General features: G+C 38.6%; 1 protein-coding gene across 8 annotated transcripts in view; it reads left to right on the top strand.

The window, feature by feature from the left end:
• Window positions 1-18745, top strand: part of MTA3 (metastasis associated 1 family member 3) — a 139397-nt gene that overhangs the window by 85908 nt on the left and 34744 nt on the right. For all 8 annotated transcript variants that reach the window (XM_085577103.1, XM_031504262.3, XM_021546388.3 and 5 more), the window contains 3 exons: window positions 412-634; window positions 8716-8802; window positions 13620-13766. In XM_085577103.1, the coding sequence (XP_085433229.1) occupies window positions 412-634; window positions 8716-8802; window positions 13620-13766 (457 nt within the window). The remainder of the gene's footprint in view (window positions 1-411; window positions 635-8715; window positions 8803-13619; window positions 13767-18745) is intronic.

Raw genomic sequence — 18745 nt, 5'->3', positions numbered from 1 at the left:
TCTGGGATGTTTGGGTGCTGTGGCTCAGATGTGTGTGTTACTCTCTCAGGGATGTTTGGGTGCTGTGTCTCAGATGTGTGTGATGCTCTCTGGGATGTCTGTGTGCTGTGGCTCAGATGTGTGTGATGCTCTCTGGGATGTTTGGGTGCTGTGGCTCAGATGTGTGTGTTACTCTTTCAGGGATGTTTGGATGCTGTGTCTCAGATGTGTGTGACGCTCTCTGGGATGTTTGGGTGCTGTGTCTCAGATGTGTGTGACGCTCTCTGGGATGTTTGGGTGCTGTGGCTCAGATGTGTGTGTTACTCTCTCTGGGATGTTTGGGTGCTGTGGCTCAGATGTGTGTGATGCTCTCTGGGATGTTTGGGTGCTTTAGCTCAGATGTTTGTTGGCTCTCTGTGTTCCCTCCTGCAGGAGTCGCATGTCCGAACCCACCTGTCCCGGCAGGCCACGCAGGGCACCCCGGTGCGTAACACGGGCAGTCCCAAGTCGGCGGTGAAAACACGGCAGGCTTTCTTTCTGCACACCACCTGTTGGACAAAACTGGCCCGTCAGGTCTGCAAAAATACCCTCCGGCTGCGGCAGGCAGCACGACGTCCCTTTGTCCCTATTAACTGTGCTGCCATTAAGGCAGAATGTAAGATGTTTTTTTAATTCTTAGTTCTGTGTGCTGTGCTTCCCACCCATTTTTGTCTTTTAATTTTATTTTCTTTTTCAATAAACATTTCTTGTCTATACGCTTTTGCTTTTCATTTTTTTTTTTCATTTGTCCAGCATATTATTGACACATTGGATAAAGTCCAGTTGCCTTGAACAGATCTTAGGCTGTGGGAACATTTCAAGTTAATTAAAAAGGGGATAACTATAACCTCATTCACTTTTAAAAATTGACATTAGCAAAAATGGGGAGCAGGAAGAGAAAATCAGTGCCACAACATACATTCTTACTACTAGGCAGAATGAAAGAAATGTTCTTTTCTGTTGTTTTTTACTCCTTGCTGAGCAGAACCTACAGATCTGTGCATGTCGTACTTTTTTCAATGAGATAGATCAAAGAATCAGGAGCTGGGGTTTCATAATAATTTAAATGTGGTGTGCAATAGAGTCCTTTGTCACTGTGACAATCAGATGGTGGTGATAGCCACATTTATTCATCATAGTTGCATAATTTTGGTTTTTTCTGTTCCAGTTTTAAATTTTAATTCCAAATGAAATTCTGCATTATGCTTGTTTTTTTATAGTCAAAATAGAAAGACCTGATGAATTTCTAGTAGTATGACAAAAAGCTATGAGTTTTGTAGGTAGCAACAGTAAGTCTCTTCACCTGCATATGTGTGTAAATTCTGCTGCAAAGTCACTGAATATTTCAACAGCTTTTGTATCTGCACATTGTTTTACTGCTCACACTGTCTGGCTATGATTCCCAGTCTTCCATAGATACAGTTCTTGGAGCAGATGCTTGGTATTCCAGGATGAGGCATGCTGGCTCATTGTACTGTCAGTTGTATTAGAATTGAAGAGAACTTTTAAGATCATTAGATGTAGGGTTTATAAGCATGTTCATTACATTAACACTGAATGTTTTCCCAGCATACTTATCTGGGATGCAGATGATGTCTGCACTGTTTATAAGAAATTTACTCCACGGAGGCTTAAAATCTGATTTCGAGCAATTATTTTCCCTTTATGTACTTCAAGACCAGCCATTACGCATATGCAAACTCTCCACCTACTTCTGCAGTACTCCAGAATTGGCTGAATATTTCTGTTCATTGTCTTTGTCTAATTTTTTAAATTGTTTTTTCTTCTTTTAAATCTATGCAAGTCAGGAAAAACTTTCAGATTTCAGGAAACCATGTGTCAACTGTGTGAATAAAATGAGTTGTTCTTCATGGAAGAAGTATATCTAAAGATGGATTAAGATTATATTTTTAATCTTCAATCCAAAATAAAGGTTACTTTCTGAGAGAAAGGTATTGTACTGTTTCTGCTGAATCATGGAGGAAAATTCAGAAGTTCACTTGAACTAACTTATATCTTTTTATCCATATCCACTTTTTTTCTCACTCACTGCAGTAAAAAATAAATTCAAAAGATGAAACTTTTGTTTAAGGAGAAGAAAAAACAGAAGAAAAAAATTTCATCCAACTGTTAATTGTTATACTAGGACATGTGTTCAGCCTTTAAAGAGAGGCATAAAATGCTGAGCTTTTCAGCAGGGAATAGTCATTCTTGCTTCAACTGGCGGTGCTGTGTATTCTCTTTGCTTCTTTGAGTGAAAGAGTTCTACATCAGATTAACAGCAGGAGTAGAAAGACTTTTTTTCCCCCTGTAGTATCTGTCTTTCATGATTCTTTCTGCTTAAGCAAATTTTGGACCTTGTGATTTTGCCTTTGAATTCTGATGCTTCCTGATTAGATCTAACATGGGTTGAAGATAAAAAAGTCATAATTGTTAATGGTTTTTGAACATAGCATTATAATAATGTTCTAACAGTGGAAACCTAATTATACTCCAACTAATTTAAGTTACATTTCTTGGTATACATGCACATATCCAGAATCCATGTTCTGTATCTGGCAATCTCTCTTTCTGTGGAATCATTACACTGCTCTTACCTGCATTGTCATTGTCATGTTCTTGCTCTAGTAAAGGCAAAAAAGTAAAGAAAAAATATTTTCTAGTTTTATTTCTGTACTATCATCTGGTGACCTGTTCTCAGTGCACTCTGTAGATTTTAATGTTATAACTAAATAGTCTCTCTTTTCCTGCGAATGTCCTGAATCTTTGTCTAAGGTTATCTTGAAGTTTTGGATTTTTGGGTTTTTAAATAAGATCTTTAATTAGCAGTAATGATTTCCTATGCTGGATCCACTGAGTAATTACAGTATTGAATGAATATCTCTGTTGGTGTTAGAAATGTTACACTCATGCTTAGCTAATAACCTGGCCAGAGTACGAGGTCACTCATGATATGTCATGAGATGGTTACAAGGCCCAAGAACTGATCTGGAATTTGTTTTCTGTATTGGTTTGCTGGAACTTGAATCTAATGGCTGCTTAGATGCTTTGTCAGACTCACCTGACTCTCTGTGTGCCAAACCAGTTCTTGAAAATACAACTGCATTTCCCAACTATATTGCATTAGGCACCATAAGAACACTCAGAAACCATAAAATTTGAATACAAAAGGATTGGTGGGGCACTTATCCCAGCTGCATACCAGGTTTTATGCCCGCCTAATCTTGTGCAATTTGTTGAAGTGCCAGGTTGTAAATGAAACTGATTCCCAGATGTGAGAAAGACTGTCTGAACAAGTGTGTCACAGCTCAGTCATAAAATAAATTGGTTTTTGCATTCCACCTGTGTACCAGAATGCATCTGCAGGTACTTCTCATGTCTTGGAGGAGGATGGAAGCTTCTGGGAATGATAAGCTAAGGCCCAAGCATCTTTTAGATGAAAACCAGTTTTTGACAGATTTTCTCTTATTGAATGTCCACCCACATCCTCTAACTCAGCCCATTATTTCCACTGGCAGAAAACAAGGTCCTATTCTGTGTTCTTTGTTCCTTCAGACAGTGCAGAGAATTAAAAGTTCCCCACTAATGAAGCCTGTAGCATGACCCCTGCTCAGATGCCAGCATGAGGTAGTGGAGAGGAGGCATTTACATCCCAGCTCAATCTTGGGATGGCCACCAGGAGGTTGAAAAGACACAGCACCTCCTGCTAGGAGCACAGCACATCATGGAAAGCTCAAACTTTGTTCTGTCTGAACTTAATAGACTCACTGTGGTTGGTGACAATAAACTTGTCTGATGGTTCTTCAGGAATAATTAGAATTGGTGAACTGCTTTGGTAAGATGAAATTGTCGTGGTCTAAATCTCATGCACTACCTCCTTTTTAGTTTGAATATATTGCATGGTGTGTTTAGAAAGTTAAGCAAGACCATCCTGTCTGGGGAAGGTCTCTTAATTAGAGAAAGGCAAAGTGAGCATTCTTCTCAGCAGTCACTGACAAGCCTGGATCTGTTTGCAGCTCACAGGCAGGTCGATAAATGCCTGGCAGTGAGCCATGTGCCTGTAAACATTGCTTCAGCACAGGGATTTTTTTTCATTGCTTGGATATAGCTTTATTACTATAACTATATATATTAATTATAGTAATTTAGATCTGGATAACCACATGCTGTCTGTGTAGACATGATTGTCAAAATGTTTTCAGTGCATGGTAATATATTATCTGTGTAATATATGTATAGTTATCTGGAAATGGGTGTACGGATCATGATGAAAATTTGTTGTACATTTAAATCTTCAGATTTATTAACAAATGTGGTACGTAGTACATGCTAGTGATCTAGTTTGATGAAACAAAGACAAGTGAAAACAGTAGAATATGCAACATATTACTGATTTGTCTTTGTAACCATAAAGCTTATATTTTACTGACATACAGCTACCTATTAATCTGAATTGAATAACATTTATGGGTATTGGTTCGCAAACTGTTTTGCATCCTTGATTTTGATAGCTATGGAAGAGCTTTTAGCTTTATCTAAGATGAAAATATTTTCTCAGTTGTTTTCTTTGACGGCAATTTGTGCCAGATTTTAATAGCCAGCAAAAAAATTGACAGAGCATATTATTTTTTTCCAAAGTTTCTAAGAATACAATTCAGAGAATACAGTACATTCATTAGATGATCTGCTTTTTCACAGAGATATGATGGAATGTCAAAGAGAAATAACTTGCTAATGAGAGTCTCTCTAAGCTTAAAAGACCTACAAATCTAATTTTTTTAAAAAGTAAATAATAAGAAAATACTTTCATTTCTAAAAGCACATCCTCATTTGTTATCATCATCTTGGCATTACTGATTTTATTCACCTCTGTAATGCCCCCATCAGTCATCATGCTTGGCAGCTTTAAAGTCTCATAAAAAATCTGTTTCACACTCTGGTTTGTAATGTTATTTCCTAGAATTTTTCTAGTTGTTCTATGTCCTCTTTAGGGTTCTGGTGCCCCAAATTATGTGCACATCAAGATACAGATTTCCCATAATTTTAAAAAGCTATGTTTTCTATTTTCCTATCATCATGATTTCTAACATTCTGGTTTTGATTTCTTTTTAGTATTGTCCAGATATTTTTAGAAAGCTGTTGATGCTGACTTCATGAATATTCTTCTGCTTTGTGATAGTTTAGGAGCTATCTTTATATCTATATATTACAGTGATTTTACCTCTTCAGAATTCATTTACATGCATTGCTTGATGCTGCTCCTGTCCTTTGCTATCGGTTTTAGCTTTGATTATGTTCAGAAATTTCTTATCAGGAAGTTTTAACCCCCTAATCACCGCTTTTGCTGCCCTTTTATATGTTGAACAGCAAAGATAATAAATTTTAATGAGGTTTTAATTCCTGAAAAACCTCTTTTACCCTGTAACAGCTGGACAGCAGAGGTCTTTGGTGGTGCAGTTTGGTAAAAGCTCTCTGAAATGCCAAACTGGATGCCAGATCAGCTGCATGTGAGCAGGTCACGGTCCCCTCAGAGGGTTCTTGCAGGTCTGTGAGACTGGCACTGACTGGTTTTTAGGACATGTAAGTAGGAAGGGACCCGGGAGGTCTCTAATCCCACCTCTTGGCATAAGGTTCCTGTGCTCATGGGCCTTTAGGCCAGGTGAGCTTTTTGTATCTCCACAGATGGAGACTGCACGACTTCTCTGGGCACCTGCTCCAGTGTTTGATCATGCTCGGAGTAAACAATCTTATCCTTGACTCTAACAATCTGCTGCCCCCCAGCCGGGCTGCTGCCAGACAGGAGCAGTGTGTTATCCTGTCACTGTTCCTCTGGGCTCAGTGTCCCCGTGCTCTGCTGCTGGGAGGCTGCAGGTGCCACCCAGGTGTCCCCTTGTCCTTCCCGTCTCAAGGCTGCCCAGACCCAGGGTGTCCTGTGCCCAGACACCCAATCCACCAGCTGGCCCTGCTGCTGTGTGCCTGTATCTCTCCTGTGGCGGGGAGCCAGAGCTCTGGGTGGTTTGCTGTGGGCTGAGGGGTGACCTCCCTCCCTCCCCGGCCCTGCCGCCGTGCCTGCGCTCATGAGACCCAGCACACCATCGTCCTTCCTGCTGCAAGGACACACCACCGAGTCATGAGAACACACTAAACTTGTTCTCCCTTCCAAGGTCTTTGTTGGCTCCCTTGACATTTCCAAATTTAACCATGTGCCTCTATTAATAATGCAACCTTCTGCCACTCTGCAGACCTACTTACTGGAGAATGTTACCACATTTGCCCTGGTTTTGTTCTCTTGAACCGAGAACATTTAAGCGTTCATTAAACACCAGCAGCATGTCTGCTCAACACTTTGGATGAATTCCACTTGGTCCTGGTAACTTGGTTCTACTGGTTAACCAGTTTGTTTTGAAATACTTCCTATGGATGCTTCAATGTGACACAGCTCATACATTCCTCATAAAAGTATTTTGGAAGTGAGCTTCTTTAAGTGCTTCTGCAATGAACAGTGATACAAGGAATGCATTTGGCTTTTCTGCTGGGCCTTTATCTGTCTTGTGTATTTTCCTCACACCTTCATAATCTATTGCTACAGACACTAGCACACTTTCTGCTTTTGCTATGTTTGAAAAATGTACTAAAAAATATTAGATTCCTTCTTGTTATAAATGTATTTTTTTCATAGTTTCCACTATTTCACTGATCTTACTAAGATTTTTATTGCTCATATAAAAGATCATATTTGATCTTAGGACTTGCTTTTAATTTTGGGAATTTTGATAACTTCCTACCCAAATTTTATTCCCCGGTTTTACACTTGAGAATGATGAACAATACAACTTTTGTGTTTTTCTCTGTAGTTTGCATAAAGATCATAAACTTTATTATACTTTTTATGGGAGCCCTTTATTGTGGATCAAAATTTGCTGCTGTTAAACATACTTTACTGTTTCAATAGATAGGTGTGCTTTGGAATACTCACTTTGATGAGTATGGTGCTCTATCTCCAGCATGAAAATTGTGCTCTCCTTGCAGTATGTATTCCCAGTCAGCATATAAATACCACAACATGGTTCAAAATATTTTTTTTACAGTGAAGACACATAGATGGAAAATTTTCTTGCTAATTATTTCTTAGGTGATGCTTTGCTGTTCTCAAAGTAGCTATAAAATACTGTATAGCCTCTGTTTATTTTACTGAGGGAGTCAGTGGAGTAACATAATTCTACTCCACCACTTAAAATATTTCAGGTGTTTTGCAATGTTAAAAATATTCCAGGCACCAGGGTTGTGCTTTTTGTGGTTTTTTTGGTTTGTTTTTTTTTTTTTTCCCTAAGCATGGTATATTTTGTGATTAAGAAAAAATGACAAAATACTTAATGTACTTGGCATTAGGGTTCTGGAACATTTGAAAACCCATTGGCATTTCCAGAATTTTAGGTAGGTTCCTTAATTTATTAAAGTAAGTTGTGCTTTGTCTGCTGCACTGAAAACATCTTGAACATCTGAAATACTTCCAGTCATTTCTGTGCATTCATGATCTTCATGATTTTTGCACAGATCTAGATTAGAATCAATAAAGGGATTGTAAATTCCTCTACATGGTGTCTTATCCTCTTCCTGTTACTGTTTACTCTGTCTCATGTGCTGGAATGAAGCAAACAGGAAGAGTTTGGTGAAACACAGGGAGAAGTTGCAATTATAACCTATTTATAACGTGTCCCTTCTGTAAAACTTGTAGGTAGGTATTTGTGGGAAGTTATTCCATTTGAGAGAAATCCTAATCTATATTATCACTATATGAATGCAATTTTGTCGAGAACAGAATATCTGTATTCTTGGGATACTGGAAGCTCTCTATGGGGGGTTTTATGTGCTCTTGGAAGACAGATAAGACAGATATATCATTCTCAATAATTAAAAAGAAAAAAAAGACATGGTCTATTTCCAGTTGTCTTGAAATTATTTACTGAAAGCTGGTGCCTTGCAAATTTTTGCCTTAAGTTGACTGATTTCATTGTCTAAGCATGAGCCTCTTTATATTAACACTTTGTGTTTTGGACATGTGGATGGAATCTCTGTTTGTGTGTTCACAGTAGCAGCAGGAAGTTTAAGGCAGTTGCTGTGCTGTTGGTTTTCATGTACTTAGCAGAAAGTTACAATCTTTCAGACCTTTGAGCTCTGTAATACTTGGTTATGACTGATCATTTTGTTGAAAAGTTTACAGTGAAGAGTTGTATGACGAAAATCAGTAGTTCCAGCTTTAAATCCTTAACTCTGTATTGTCCCATTTAGAGACAGAGAAGCTTGTAGAAAACAAAAAAAAAGAATTCAATGTAAATCACTTTTAATATCCAAAACTGCATTTTTTTAGTATTCATATTTTAATCTGTGTTCCATTTGCCTGGCTGACTATCTCCAGAAATACTTTGTGAGCAAAAACTACAATCTAACTGATGTTAAAAGTTACATTAACTTAAAAAAAACAAAACTTATAGCATCACTTGCATGAAAGAGGACATGTCCTGCCTTTAAATATTCATTATTAGAAGTATTGATGATAAAAAAGAGACTATAAAAGGTAGGCTAAAAGAAAAAAAGAAAGTGGTGTTAAAAATGCAAGTCAGAAACTGGTTGGTGTGTCCTAAATCTGTTTGTAATAGTAAAATATTCAAACTGAGATTTATTCTTTAAAATTCTCAGATGCAGATCGACATTGTGAACTTGCTGGGAATCCTCTGAAGATAAAAAGCACCAGAAAACCACTGTCATGTATCATTGGCTATTTAGGTGCGTATCTGCCTCCGGAGAATAACAAACCAAATGAACATTCAGTATGTACTGAACCTTCACCATCTGGTATGCACAGAGAGATTTATGCTCTTAGTAACATGAAAAAATTCTGAAGTTAATAAATTAATGATAATGCTGGTCCACTATGAGTTTCAAAACTGCATGGTTTAACTTGCAGGATATAGGCAGAAGTGTCAGAGTGAAACCTGATGTAATTTGGAATGTGAAAAATCGTCTGGCTCTCTAAATAAAATAATAACTGCTAAAAGGGGAGAGATTCTCAGTATGCTCAGGGCTGCTCTACTGTGCCCTTTGTATCCATTTTCAATGCTGTTTTTACTCAAAAGCAGAGGACCTCAGCCACACTAAGGCACATACCTTGTAATTTGATGACTTAAGTTTAAAAGGGGCAATGAAATGTATACTGAGTTCACAACCAAGAGGACAATGAACCCATAAGTAAATGGGGAGAGGAAAAATTCTAGTAATAGTGATTCCTTGCAATGGGCCATCAGTGAATGTTAAATATTTACACAGTCACATAAGAATTGTGGTAACCAAGAGGCTGTTAATCCTCAAATGAATACAGAAATCCATGTGTTGATCAGAGGAGTGAATATTTCTGCTGTGTATTAATCCTGTTCTAGAGAAGTGAGCTCTACAGCCAAGTGTAGATCTTAGTTTAGATGTTTTGCTCATAATTTCAGTCACCAGGAGGTTTTTTTTGTACCAGATCAAAGTAAACAGTAAGTCACTTGCCTTACTGAAATACAAATCAGCTATTAATCTAGTTACAACTGTTCTTCCAAGACATCAGTTTTGTCAAAATACTAACTCCAAGAATGTGGGTAATGAGGAATTAATGCATTCTCACTGAATTTTGATTCCTCCTGCCCTGGAGTTTAAGAAAAAAGCCAGGGATAATTCCCTGAAGACATCCCAGCTCTGTGTGTTATGTGTGTTGAAAGGACTACTTTGGTTGACTTGGTGGAGTTGTGGTTGTGAGGGGGGAAGCTGAACAGGGGCTGGTTCATCCAGCTGACCTGTCTGCACCTAAAGAGGAAATTGTAATGTGGAAACTTAGAAGACACCACATGTTTTTACTGCCAAGTTATATAGCCTTTAAGGAGTTGTCTTGACCCCTCTGGGAATCTGAGTAAATAGATGAATAGTAAATGGAGCAAGTAGTGTCAGGCAGCATTTTGTGAACTTACATGAAGGTCTGGTAGAATATTAACAGTGCTAAAATATGCCAGGTGTCTGTAGAGTCTGCTTAGAATTTGACTTTATGGGAAGTAATGATGTCTCACTGCAGCTGAGGAAAACAATGTGTGTTATGGGGATATGAAGTGAACCCAGTGCAGTTGATTACATTCACCTGAATTTGCTTTATAAGGGATGGCTAGAAAATGGCTTTTTGTTTGCCATGTAGCTTTGTGAAATTACTTTAGTTTAGTTTGTGGTGTTTGTAGTTTATTTGGGATTTTTGTGGTTTCAGTAAAGTAAATAAATCTTGCATTATTTTTCTCATAAAAATTATTATTATATATCATGTCATAACTTATATAGGAGGCACTTGTTTTCTTTTTAAGATTCATGCTGTGCCATTCTCTCAGAAATTTGTTGGCATATGTTGTGTGCCAGGACACTACTGTTTTCAACCTTTTTGGTAAGGCAGGGAGGATTTCAGTGTCCCTTGTTCTGCATCATGGCTGCGGGTTCCACAGGTGAGGTAGGACAAGCATTAAAATTAGGCCTTGTCCTCTCAAGAGCTGGGGCTAATCCCCTGCAATCTCATCAGCCATCACTGTGCTCCCTAAAACAAACTGCTCTGGTGAACCCCTGGCTAATTAAATGTCCTATATTGCCTCCTAGTTAAGAGGAAACCAGGCTAACACCTCAGCTGGGATACATGTTGAGGAGATGAGGTGACAGAAAGGCTGCCTAAGCCCCTCTGGAATCCAGAATGTTTATTGAGGTGATTGGTAGAAGACTTTAGCCTATCTTTGTTTATCTTGGGTTTTTTATTTTTTACCCTACTGACATTGTGGAATAGGGAGAAGTTTTTTATGTTGTTATTGTTATTTACTTGCTTGAGGCTGAAATCTGGTCCTATAAAATGGGTTACTAATATGTTTTTGACATGTTATTTCTTACTCCTATTTATTTTTATTTCAGAATGTGGCTGATTGGTTATTTGTTACTGGTCATGAGATAATTTGAATGCTATAGTCAGTTCTCTGAGTTAGAACAAGGGGCAGCTGGCTATGAGATTTTCAGTGAAGTGCTATGCAATAGAACAAGGATAAGAGCAGCAGGAATTAAAAAATTTTAACTATTATTCCATAATACAATTATATGAATGGATAATAGGCAAAACTCCTGAAATACCTCGTTACTCTGCTTGGGTGTGGTGAGTCAGCTGGTTATAAAGTGCTGATCTAAAGCATGAAAATATTTGAAGCAAATCTATATGTAGAGTAGAAGTGAAGTAAGGTGTAAAGGTCTGCACAGGAAGGACTCAGTCCATTGGGAAGTGGTCCTGGCTGTTTAACTGAGTTCCTTTCTAGAACTTAAATGTAGAGCTTGGTCTTGCTACCTTCCTCTACTGCAGAAAGAGAAAAGACAGCCTTTTGGTAAACTAATGGAAGATTAATGAACTGAATACAAGTCAAAGGAAGGAAATGTTTCCTTCCTCAATTGTTTGCTCACCCTGAAAATATAAAATTGCTTCTCCCATAGGTTGCTGATGAAAGGAGATGGAGTTCTCATATATTGGTGCAGCTGCTGGGATTATTGTGGTAGCTACTGGAGCTCTTTGGCAAACCAAATAATATTTTAGTGTTGTTAGCCCTTGGAATCTGCCATTTCCTTCAGAAAACTGGAAAAGATTGCTAAATGAGCATCTTAGAATGCAAATTCCAATTACCTTCAGCAAACGGCGCAAGTGTATCTATTTCAGTTTAGAGTTTTGCCTTAGCAGTCAGTGGTGTTCATAATATTAAGCATGCCTCTGTTCCCATTTTAGTAAAAAAGCAAAATATGAGATGCTTTTTCCCCATAGCAAGAAAAACAGGACATGCCATGAAATCTTTTCTGTATGAAAAGCAGATTAATTCTGCAGTGAATGGCTGGCTGTAAAGAGCTCTTATCTAATTAAGTGGTGGGAACTTTGGTGACATCAAATCTACATCTCTGCCCTGAAGTGGCTGGTTATTTGTGCCTTCCCTCTCTGCTGTTCTAATACTTGCCTGGGTATTTCTCTGCCCTACTGTTTCTTACCTGGCCCTCTTGTAGCTTCTTGTGTGTTCCTGCTTGGAGAGTGTAATGGCAAGTCCCAACCAAAGCAGTAGTGAACAATTAAGCAAAGTCTTTTCCAGTGTGAAAATTGTTGGTGTTGTTTCCTCCTGGCACGCTGTTCCATTACAGCCTGGCCAAAGCCATGAGGCCAAGAGTTCCAGGCAGGGCAGAAGCTTGGGTATCAGACCTTGGGCATTCCTGAAGGAGGAAAAACATGCTATTGCAGTGGGCTTTGATTTATGCAGTGGGTTCTCTTTCTCCTGAATGATAGCCATAGATGGCAGAGACTGGAGAGGCTCCTCCTTGGATATCTGGCCTCACTGTAGATTTTGCATCTTCCCCACTTCTGTGCTCCATTTTATAAACAGAAAAGCAGAAAGAAGCACTTTTCAGGAGGTGTAAACTTGGGCTGCAAGTACTTAATTTTTGTATTCTGATCTCACTTGCCATGGGCAGCTGACTCTGCTGATCTGGCTCCCAGCCCTTCTGCTCTCACCTTCTCAGCCTCTTCTGCCTGGGGTCATCAGAGGGCTGCTGGAACTGGGCTGCAGATGCCTCAATAACCTGCACAGTGCTGGCAGCTGCTGCCCTGCAGCTGTGTCAGAGGGACGGGACCTGCCCTCGGACAGCTGCACACAAGTCTGTGTTCATCCAAGGCTGAACACGATGGTGGCATTTTGAACCCAAAGGTGTGATGGGAATTAGTTAATTGCTTCAGCAAATTCCTGCTGAGGGACCAGCAGACTCAGCCAAGGCTTCCTTTTGCCACTTTTATCTGGCAGATAACGGAAATTTCCATGCATCTGTGTCAGCTCCTGGTAGACACAGCAGGTGCCACCCTGAAATGTGCTGGTCAGATGTGCTGCACCGCCTCTTAAACCCCTTTATTCCTCTTTCTCCAAAATCATCTTGCTCTGTGAAACAGATACTCTGGGATGTTTGAAGCTCCCCAGTAAGGGAAAATACGGAAGTGTTCCCACTGCAGTTTTGGGGTAGTTTTAGCTGCAGAGCCCTACAGTGTCTGGACCCCTGACTCCTGCACCTTGTGACCTGTGTGTGGGAAGATCCCCTCAAGCTTGTTATTGTGACAGAAAATACTGAATAGCTTGAGGTACTGAGGTGGTTTCACTACAGTAAGTTGCTTTTATGTGCATGCCAAAACCTGTGGTTGTGTAGCTCCAATACAAATCTCAAAAGGGTGTAAGAATATAAACACACCCATTTCAGACTGTTTTGTATTTGTTAGCTCTTCACCCTCAAATCCTTACATATCTGCACTGTGGAATTGAACTTGGGTAACATAAAGTAAGAAAAAAGCAAGACATTAAGTCCTCCTCTTATTTGGAGGACCTGTGTGTAGGACTTGTGTTGTTCAAGGTCTTGTAAACACACAAGTGCAGAAGGAACTTTCTTTTCACTGAAAATCAAAAGTAAACTTAATATGTGGAATAGATTGTTTTATTTATCTTAAAATCTAGTAGATATAATTTCTCTCTCTCTTTTGTCTCAAACAGAGATACATCCTGCCGTGAAACCCAGTGTAATCAGGTCAACACCAAGCCTTCAAAGTCCAAGTGCAAAACGACTGCTTGCACCCTCCAACCACTCTTCATTAAGTATTTTGGGGAAAAGAAACTACAGCCATCATAACGGGCTTGATGGTATGTGAAGGAATATAAATGAAATATTCTTTAACTCTCTGAATTGAAAAACTTTCTGTGATCCTGAGGTAACATTAAATGAGAGGGCACAGACTTAGAAAAATGTAAGAAATGGATGGCATGTTTATAGCATCAGTGCAATGAATAATGGTGCCTATTCATTGGATAAAGATATATTAATATCACCTCTTACAAAAACTCCATTTACCTACCACTTTTCCTACTGATCTTAATTTACCAAAAAAGGACAAGAAAAGAATAAAACAAATTTGGTGAAGGCAGAGATGCAACATGTTTTATTTTGGCCTTTTGCATTGCACCTTAGAAAACCACTGTCCTTGCAGAGGAGGAAGCAAAAGGTGTGTCACAGAGGTGTAGGAGAGGCTTTTTCTGTACACTGTGCAGTGCCAGAGGTGACTTTTAGGCCTGGTGTATTCAGCCACTTCATTACACCTTGGTGCAAGCTGAGAGTAGAAATGAATCTGCATGAAAAAACCCAAACAAAAAAAAAGAATGGAAATTTTTGGGTAAGGCTAACTTTTCTCAAATAATCTTTATCTTCACCCTGAAAAGTGACTGTACATGATTGATGATATTTTTTCACTTTACCAAACAGATTTTTTCAACTCTAACTGCAAACAGTTTTACCTTGTCCAAATAAGAGAATCCAGCAGAATATAATGTTTACACTAAAAGAAAATGCATGCATTCATTCCTGATATCTCAGTGAGATGTAACTTCTGTAAGCCATTAGGTTATTTGTTCTGTAATTGAATAAGGTTATTGAGGGTAGAAATCTGTCAGACATTGGGCTCTCAAATAGACTGTTCAGGAGATGACATTCACAAAAGAGGTGACTGTACTTTCATGCTTCACAGAATAGGTTGAGGCAGAAAGGAGAGGAATTGCCTTTAGAGAAGCTCATAGAAATAGTATTCCAAATAAAGGGAGAAAAACTTGATTCATTACCCATCATCTTCCCCATAATCGTGTTTTTCTGTCACTGCAAACACGACTTGTATACTGCAGTGATAAAAGCTACTGTAGCTACTGTACATTTAATAACACCTAGATAGGAATCATGACATCCTTTGACAAGAAATTGTTACTGAGATACACAGAAGAGAGGATTGCTTGCTCTTCTGCTCAGCATGCAGCTATTACACCACAGACAAACAACGTTCATGGCAACACAGGCTCTTCAGGGGACCAAGGTGACACCATGGGAGAAAATATTGCAGCTAGAAGAAAATATCTGCATTAGTAGGCAGAGCCATAAATGCTAACTTTCCCCTGCAACGTTTGAAGGTGGAATTCTGCATGGATGGTTTAGTAGTTGCTGCATGAGAATGTGAACAAAGGCCTCCCCCTCCACCAATGCTGGTCCTTAGACTGGACTCTCCATGGAAGCTCTGAGTGATAATTAGTTTCCCTTGGATGTAAAGATGATCATTGAATGCTTTCAGTTGGAAAATACCTCAAAGATCAAGTCCAGCCTTTAACTCAGCACTGCTAAGCCCTAAACCCAACATGCCCCAAGTGTTAAATCCCTCCAGGGATGGTGGTGACTCAACCACTTCCCTGGGCAGCCTGTTCCAATGCTTTCAGTGAAGTAGTTTTCCCTAATATCCAACCCAAACCTTCCCTGGAATCACTTGAATCTGCTTCCTCTTGTTCTATCACTTCTCATCTGCGAGAAGAGACTGACCCCCATCTTGCTGCAACCTGCACATTTCTCCAGCAGAGAAGGCTGTAGCAGTAAGCTCAAGGTAATTATTATGATTAAGCCCCTCCTTATGTCTCTGTAAGGACGCATGCTTGGAAACCTGTAAAATTTTCCTTTTACTTAGCACGGATGTTCTCCTCAAAGTAAAACGTGTGTAAAAGCAGTCATTAGTTACACCAATTAGTGTGTATCAAACAGTCAGCTATGTTAAGGCAATTTGCACAAAATAACATCTAATTTGAAAAAGTAATATTGAGAACTGCAAGTCATTGCTTTTGGAGATATCTCTGCTTCTCTGTTTCCTGTGAAAACAGCATACTGGAAAGCATATATCCTAAATAAGTGAAATCTGTACTTTTTAGTGCAAAAATGACTATCTTAGTGTTAAAAATGGCTACTTTGGTTATTATTCTTGACACTCTCTTTAATTAAAATGTGGAGAAGTGTAAATAAAATGCAATAAAAAAAATAACAAACCAGTAGTAATGATAATCAACAGCACAGGTTACATTTCTTCTGACTTAAAACTGCCTTCAGTGTTCACCATTTACCACCTCCTCCTCAGGTTATTGGTAAAGGTAATTTTTTTTGTGTTTTATCTAGTTTCTCTTCAATACCAGATCAGCTTGGGCGGTGGTGGTTTCCATGTCATTTCCCTGACCACAGTGTACTATTTGTGCAGTGAAAGATTTTGCCAGCCCCCAGAGTTTTTGTGTTACTATAAATACACTAAAAAGCTTTTTTGATTCCAAAATACTATAGATTGCAGGTTTGATTGTGTTGTATCAATTAAGAATATCCAGAAGATTTGATATGGAGATGGTGACAGACTCTGCCTTTCAGTGCATGCTTTGGTGAAATGAGCAAACAAAAAGGAGCATGGGGAATTTATATTAAATCTCATTTGCCATTTTCATAATCTTAATATTATTGGTATGTAAATATCTGGATTTTCAAGTTTACTTTTTTTTCCAATAGTATTAGATATTTGTTGTGAGAAAGTCACATAAATAAATTTACTTAAGATACACAATATTTCACAGCATTCAAATAAATGTTGCTTAGGCTTGTGCAAATATATATTTAGATTAGCATAATTTAAGTCAATCTTACTGCCCTAGATGAGTGCCTTATTTTGGCAGAATTTCTTTTTAAGCAAATTAATAATTACTTGCTTTGAATATAGCAGTACATTATGGAAATGCCACATGTTTATGCCTCTTTGGGGAAGTGGGGGAAGATTATGAGAAACATCATTAATATTTAGTTAAATGCTTTTAAGAGTAATAGACAAGAATATGATGAGCTTTTCTTATACAAGTCTTACATTGTCTTGAGTTCTGCTTTTAGCCAATGCAGCACAAGATTCCCTTTGTTTTCCATGGATGCACCTCCAGAAAAGTTTTGGTGCAATTGATAAATGAGGTCTCTCATTTATATTTGGGAATGTTGTCCCCTTATATCTTGTTATTGTCAGTCATGGCCAGGAGTGAAATTGCTTTGCTTAAGCACTGTGTATTGTAGCTAGAGAGAGAATCTTGTTGGTTTTTGTGTCCCATATTAAGAGGAAGAGTTTTGCTGGATGGTCTTAGAAAAATGGTTTTTATTTTATTTTCAAACAACAGCAAATCTTGCATTCTGTAAGAAATGCCAGTGAACTGACATTTTGCTGTTCTGGAAACCTCACAGTACTTTGAGAAGTTTTTGTATAATATACATGCTGAAGCTTTTAACTGCTCTGAGATGCAGCATTTAAATTGCTGCTGAAATTAAAGTCAGCATAAGATATTTAAGTGGTTCTCTGCCATGAAGATAGCCTCTTTCAAGTGGGAAAATTCCATCTTCAGAAAATCACGATGTTGCAGAAGGTTACATGTACCCAATTTTGTTACTGGAGTTGACGATGGGAAGATTTAGGTGTGACTGTAAAGTGCTTTAGATATTTTGAATCTGATCTTTAAATTACAGTGTCTGAAATTATTCCAAGCAATTACTTTCTCCCACAAGCTGCTTAACTGCGAACAACAGTGCATCCGAGTAGTCAAATTTTACGTCAGCCTATTGTTTTGGCAGGGTGAGTAATGATAATTTTGCTTATAGTATTTGGAAACATCAGGTAGAGGTATTTTACACAAGAATAATCTCTGTCATCTGGCACACATTTCCTTACCTTTTATGCATGAGAACCAGAATACCCACAGGGTGTCCAAGGCATCAGCGTCACTAATGAGGTACAGAAATCTGTCAGTGCTGGTTGATACCATTTTCATAATGTGGACAAAAATAAAAGAACCAGCTTTTCATAGCTGAAGAGACTTGAATCAACAGCTCTGATCCTCCTTTCTTCCCTGCCATACCTTTAGTGCTGTATTTCAGTCTGAGATGTCCTGCTGTCTTCAAGAGGATTCTTTCAACAGTCAAATTTCTGTTCTGGAATATACTGCACTGTGCAGCAGATGCATGGAGTATCTAGGAATAAGGCAACAAAAGTCTGTTTGCCTAGGTACCCACACATCTCTGGCCTGGCAGGATGAGAAGGTGACATGAGAAACTGGCAAATAGAGAAAAACCTCAAAAGGATGTACCTTCTTTCTTCAATACTTTTTTGGTCAATCCTTCTCTCTATGCTTATGACTGATACTGTTGGGTGTTCAGGAGATGAGCAAGGTAGAAAGCCTTAATTTTCACTCCTAGTTTTCCATGGGGAATTTATGACAAACAGATGAAAACATAAGCAGCCTGACTGACACGAAGGGAAAGTAAAACCTTTCCTGTCCCAAATCTTCATGAAACAGAGGATATAATTAAAATGAAGCATGTATTAAAATTAAGTTCACATAACATTATGTGACAATACTTTAAAGGGAAGGAGGTTTCACTCTAGGATGGAATTTTTCAGCAGTGAGTGAGTTGTTTTTTCTCAAAGGTGTCTGATTGTTATCACAATACTATGTTTTGGTAGAGGCTGAGATGCTCTGCTATGGTGGCAGAGGAGCAGCATGGATTGTACATCACAAAATATCTGGTGCTCTGTTACTTTAAAAAGAAAACCCTAAATTTTCTATTTCTCATATTAATAAACTGTAAACCTACCAAAGTTGTTATAAACCCCATTTAACATACCAGAAATTCCCAACTGAAAGAGATGAGTTGTGGCAAACAAGCTGCTATGTGAAAATTTGCCATGTCTTCCATGCTAAAACACAAGGTATGATTAATGCTGGATTGTGTATACTCACTCTTCCCAAAAGTG

The sequence above is a fragment of the Lonchura striata genome, chromosome 3 (assembly GCF_050655825.1).
Source record: "Lonchura striata isolate lonStrDom1 chromosome 3, ASM5065582v1, whole genome shotgun sequence".
Classification (NCBI taxonomy): Eukaryota; Metazoa; Chordata; class Aves; order Passeriformes; family Estrildidae; genus Lonchura; species Lonchura striata.
The sequence above is the reverse complement of the archived record's forward strand: the minus strand, read 5'-3'. Positions and strand labels throughout refer to the sequence as shown.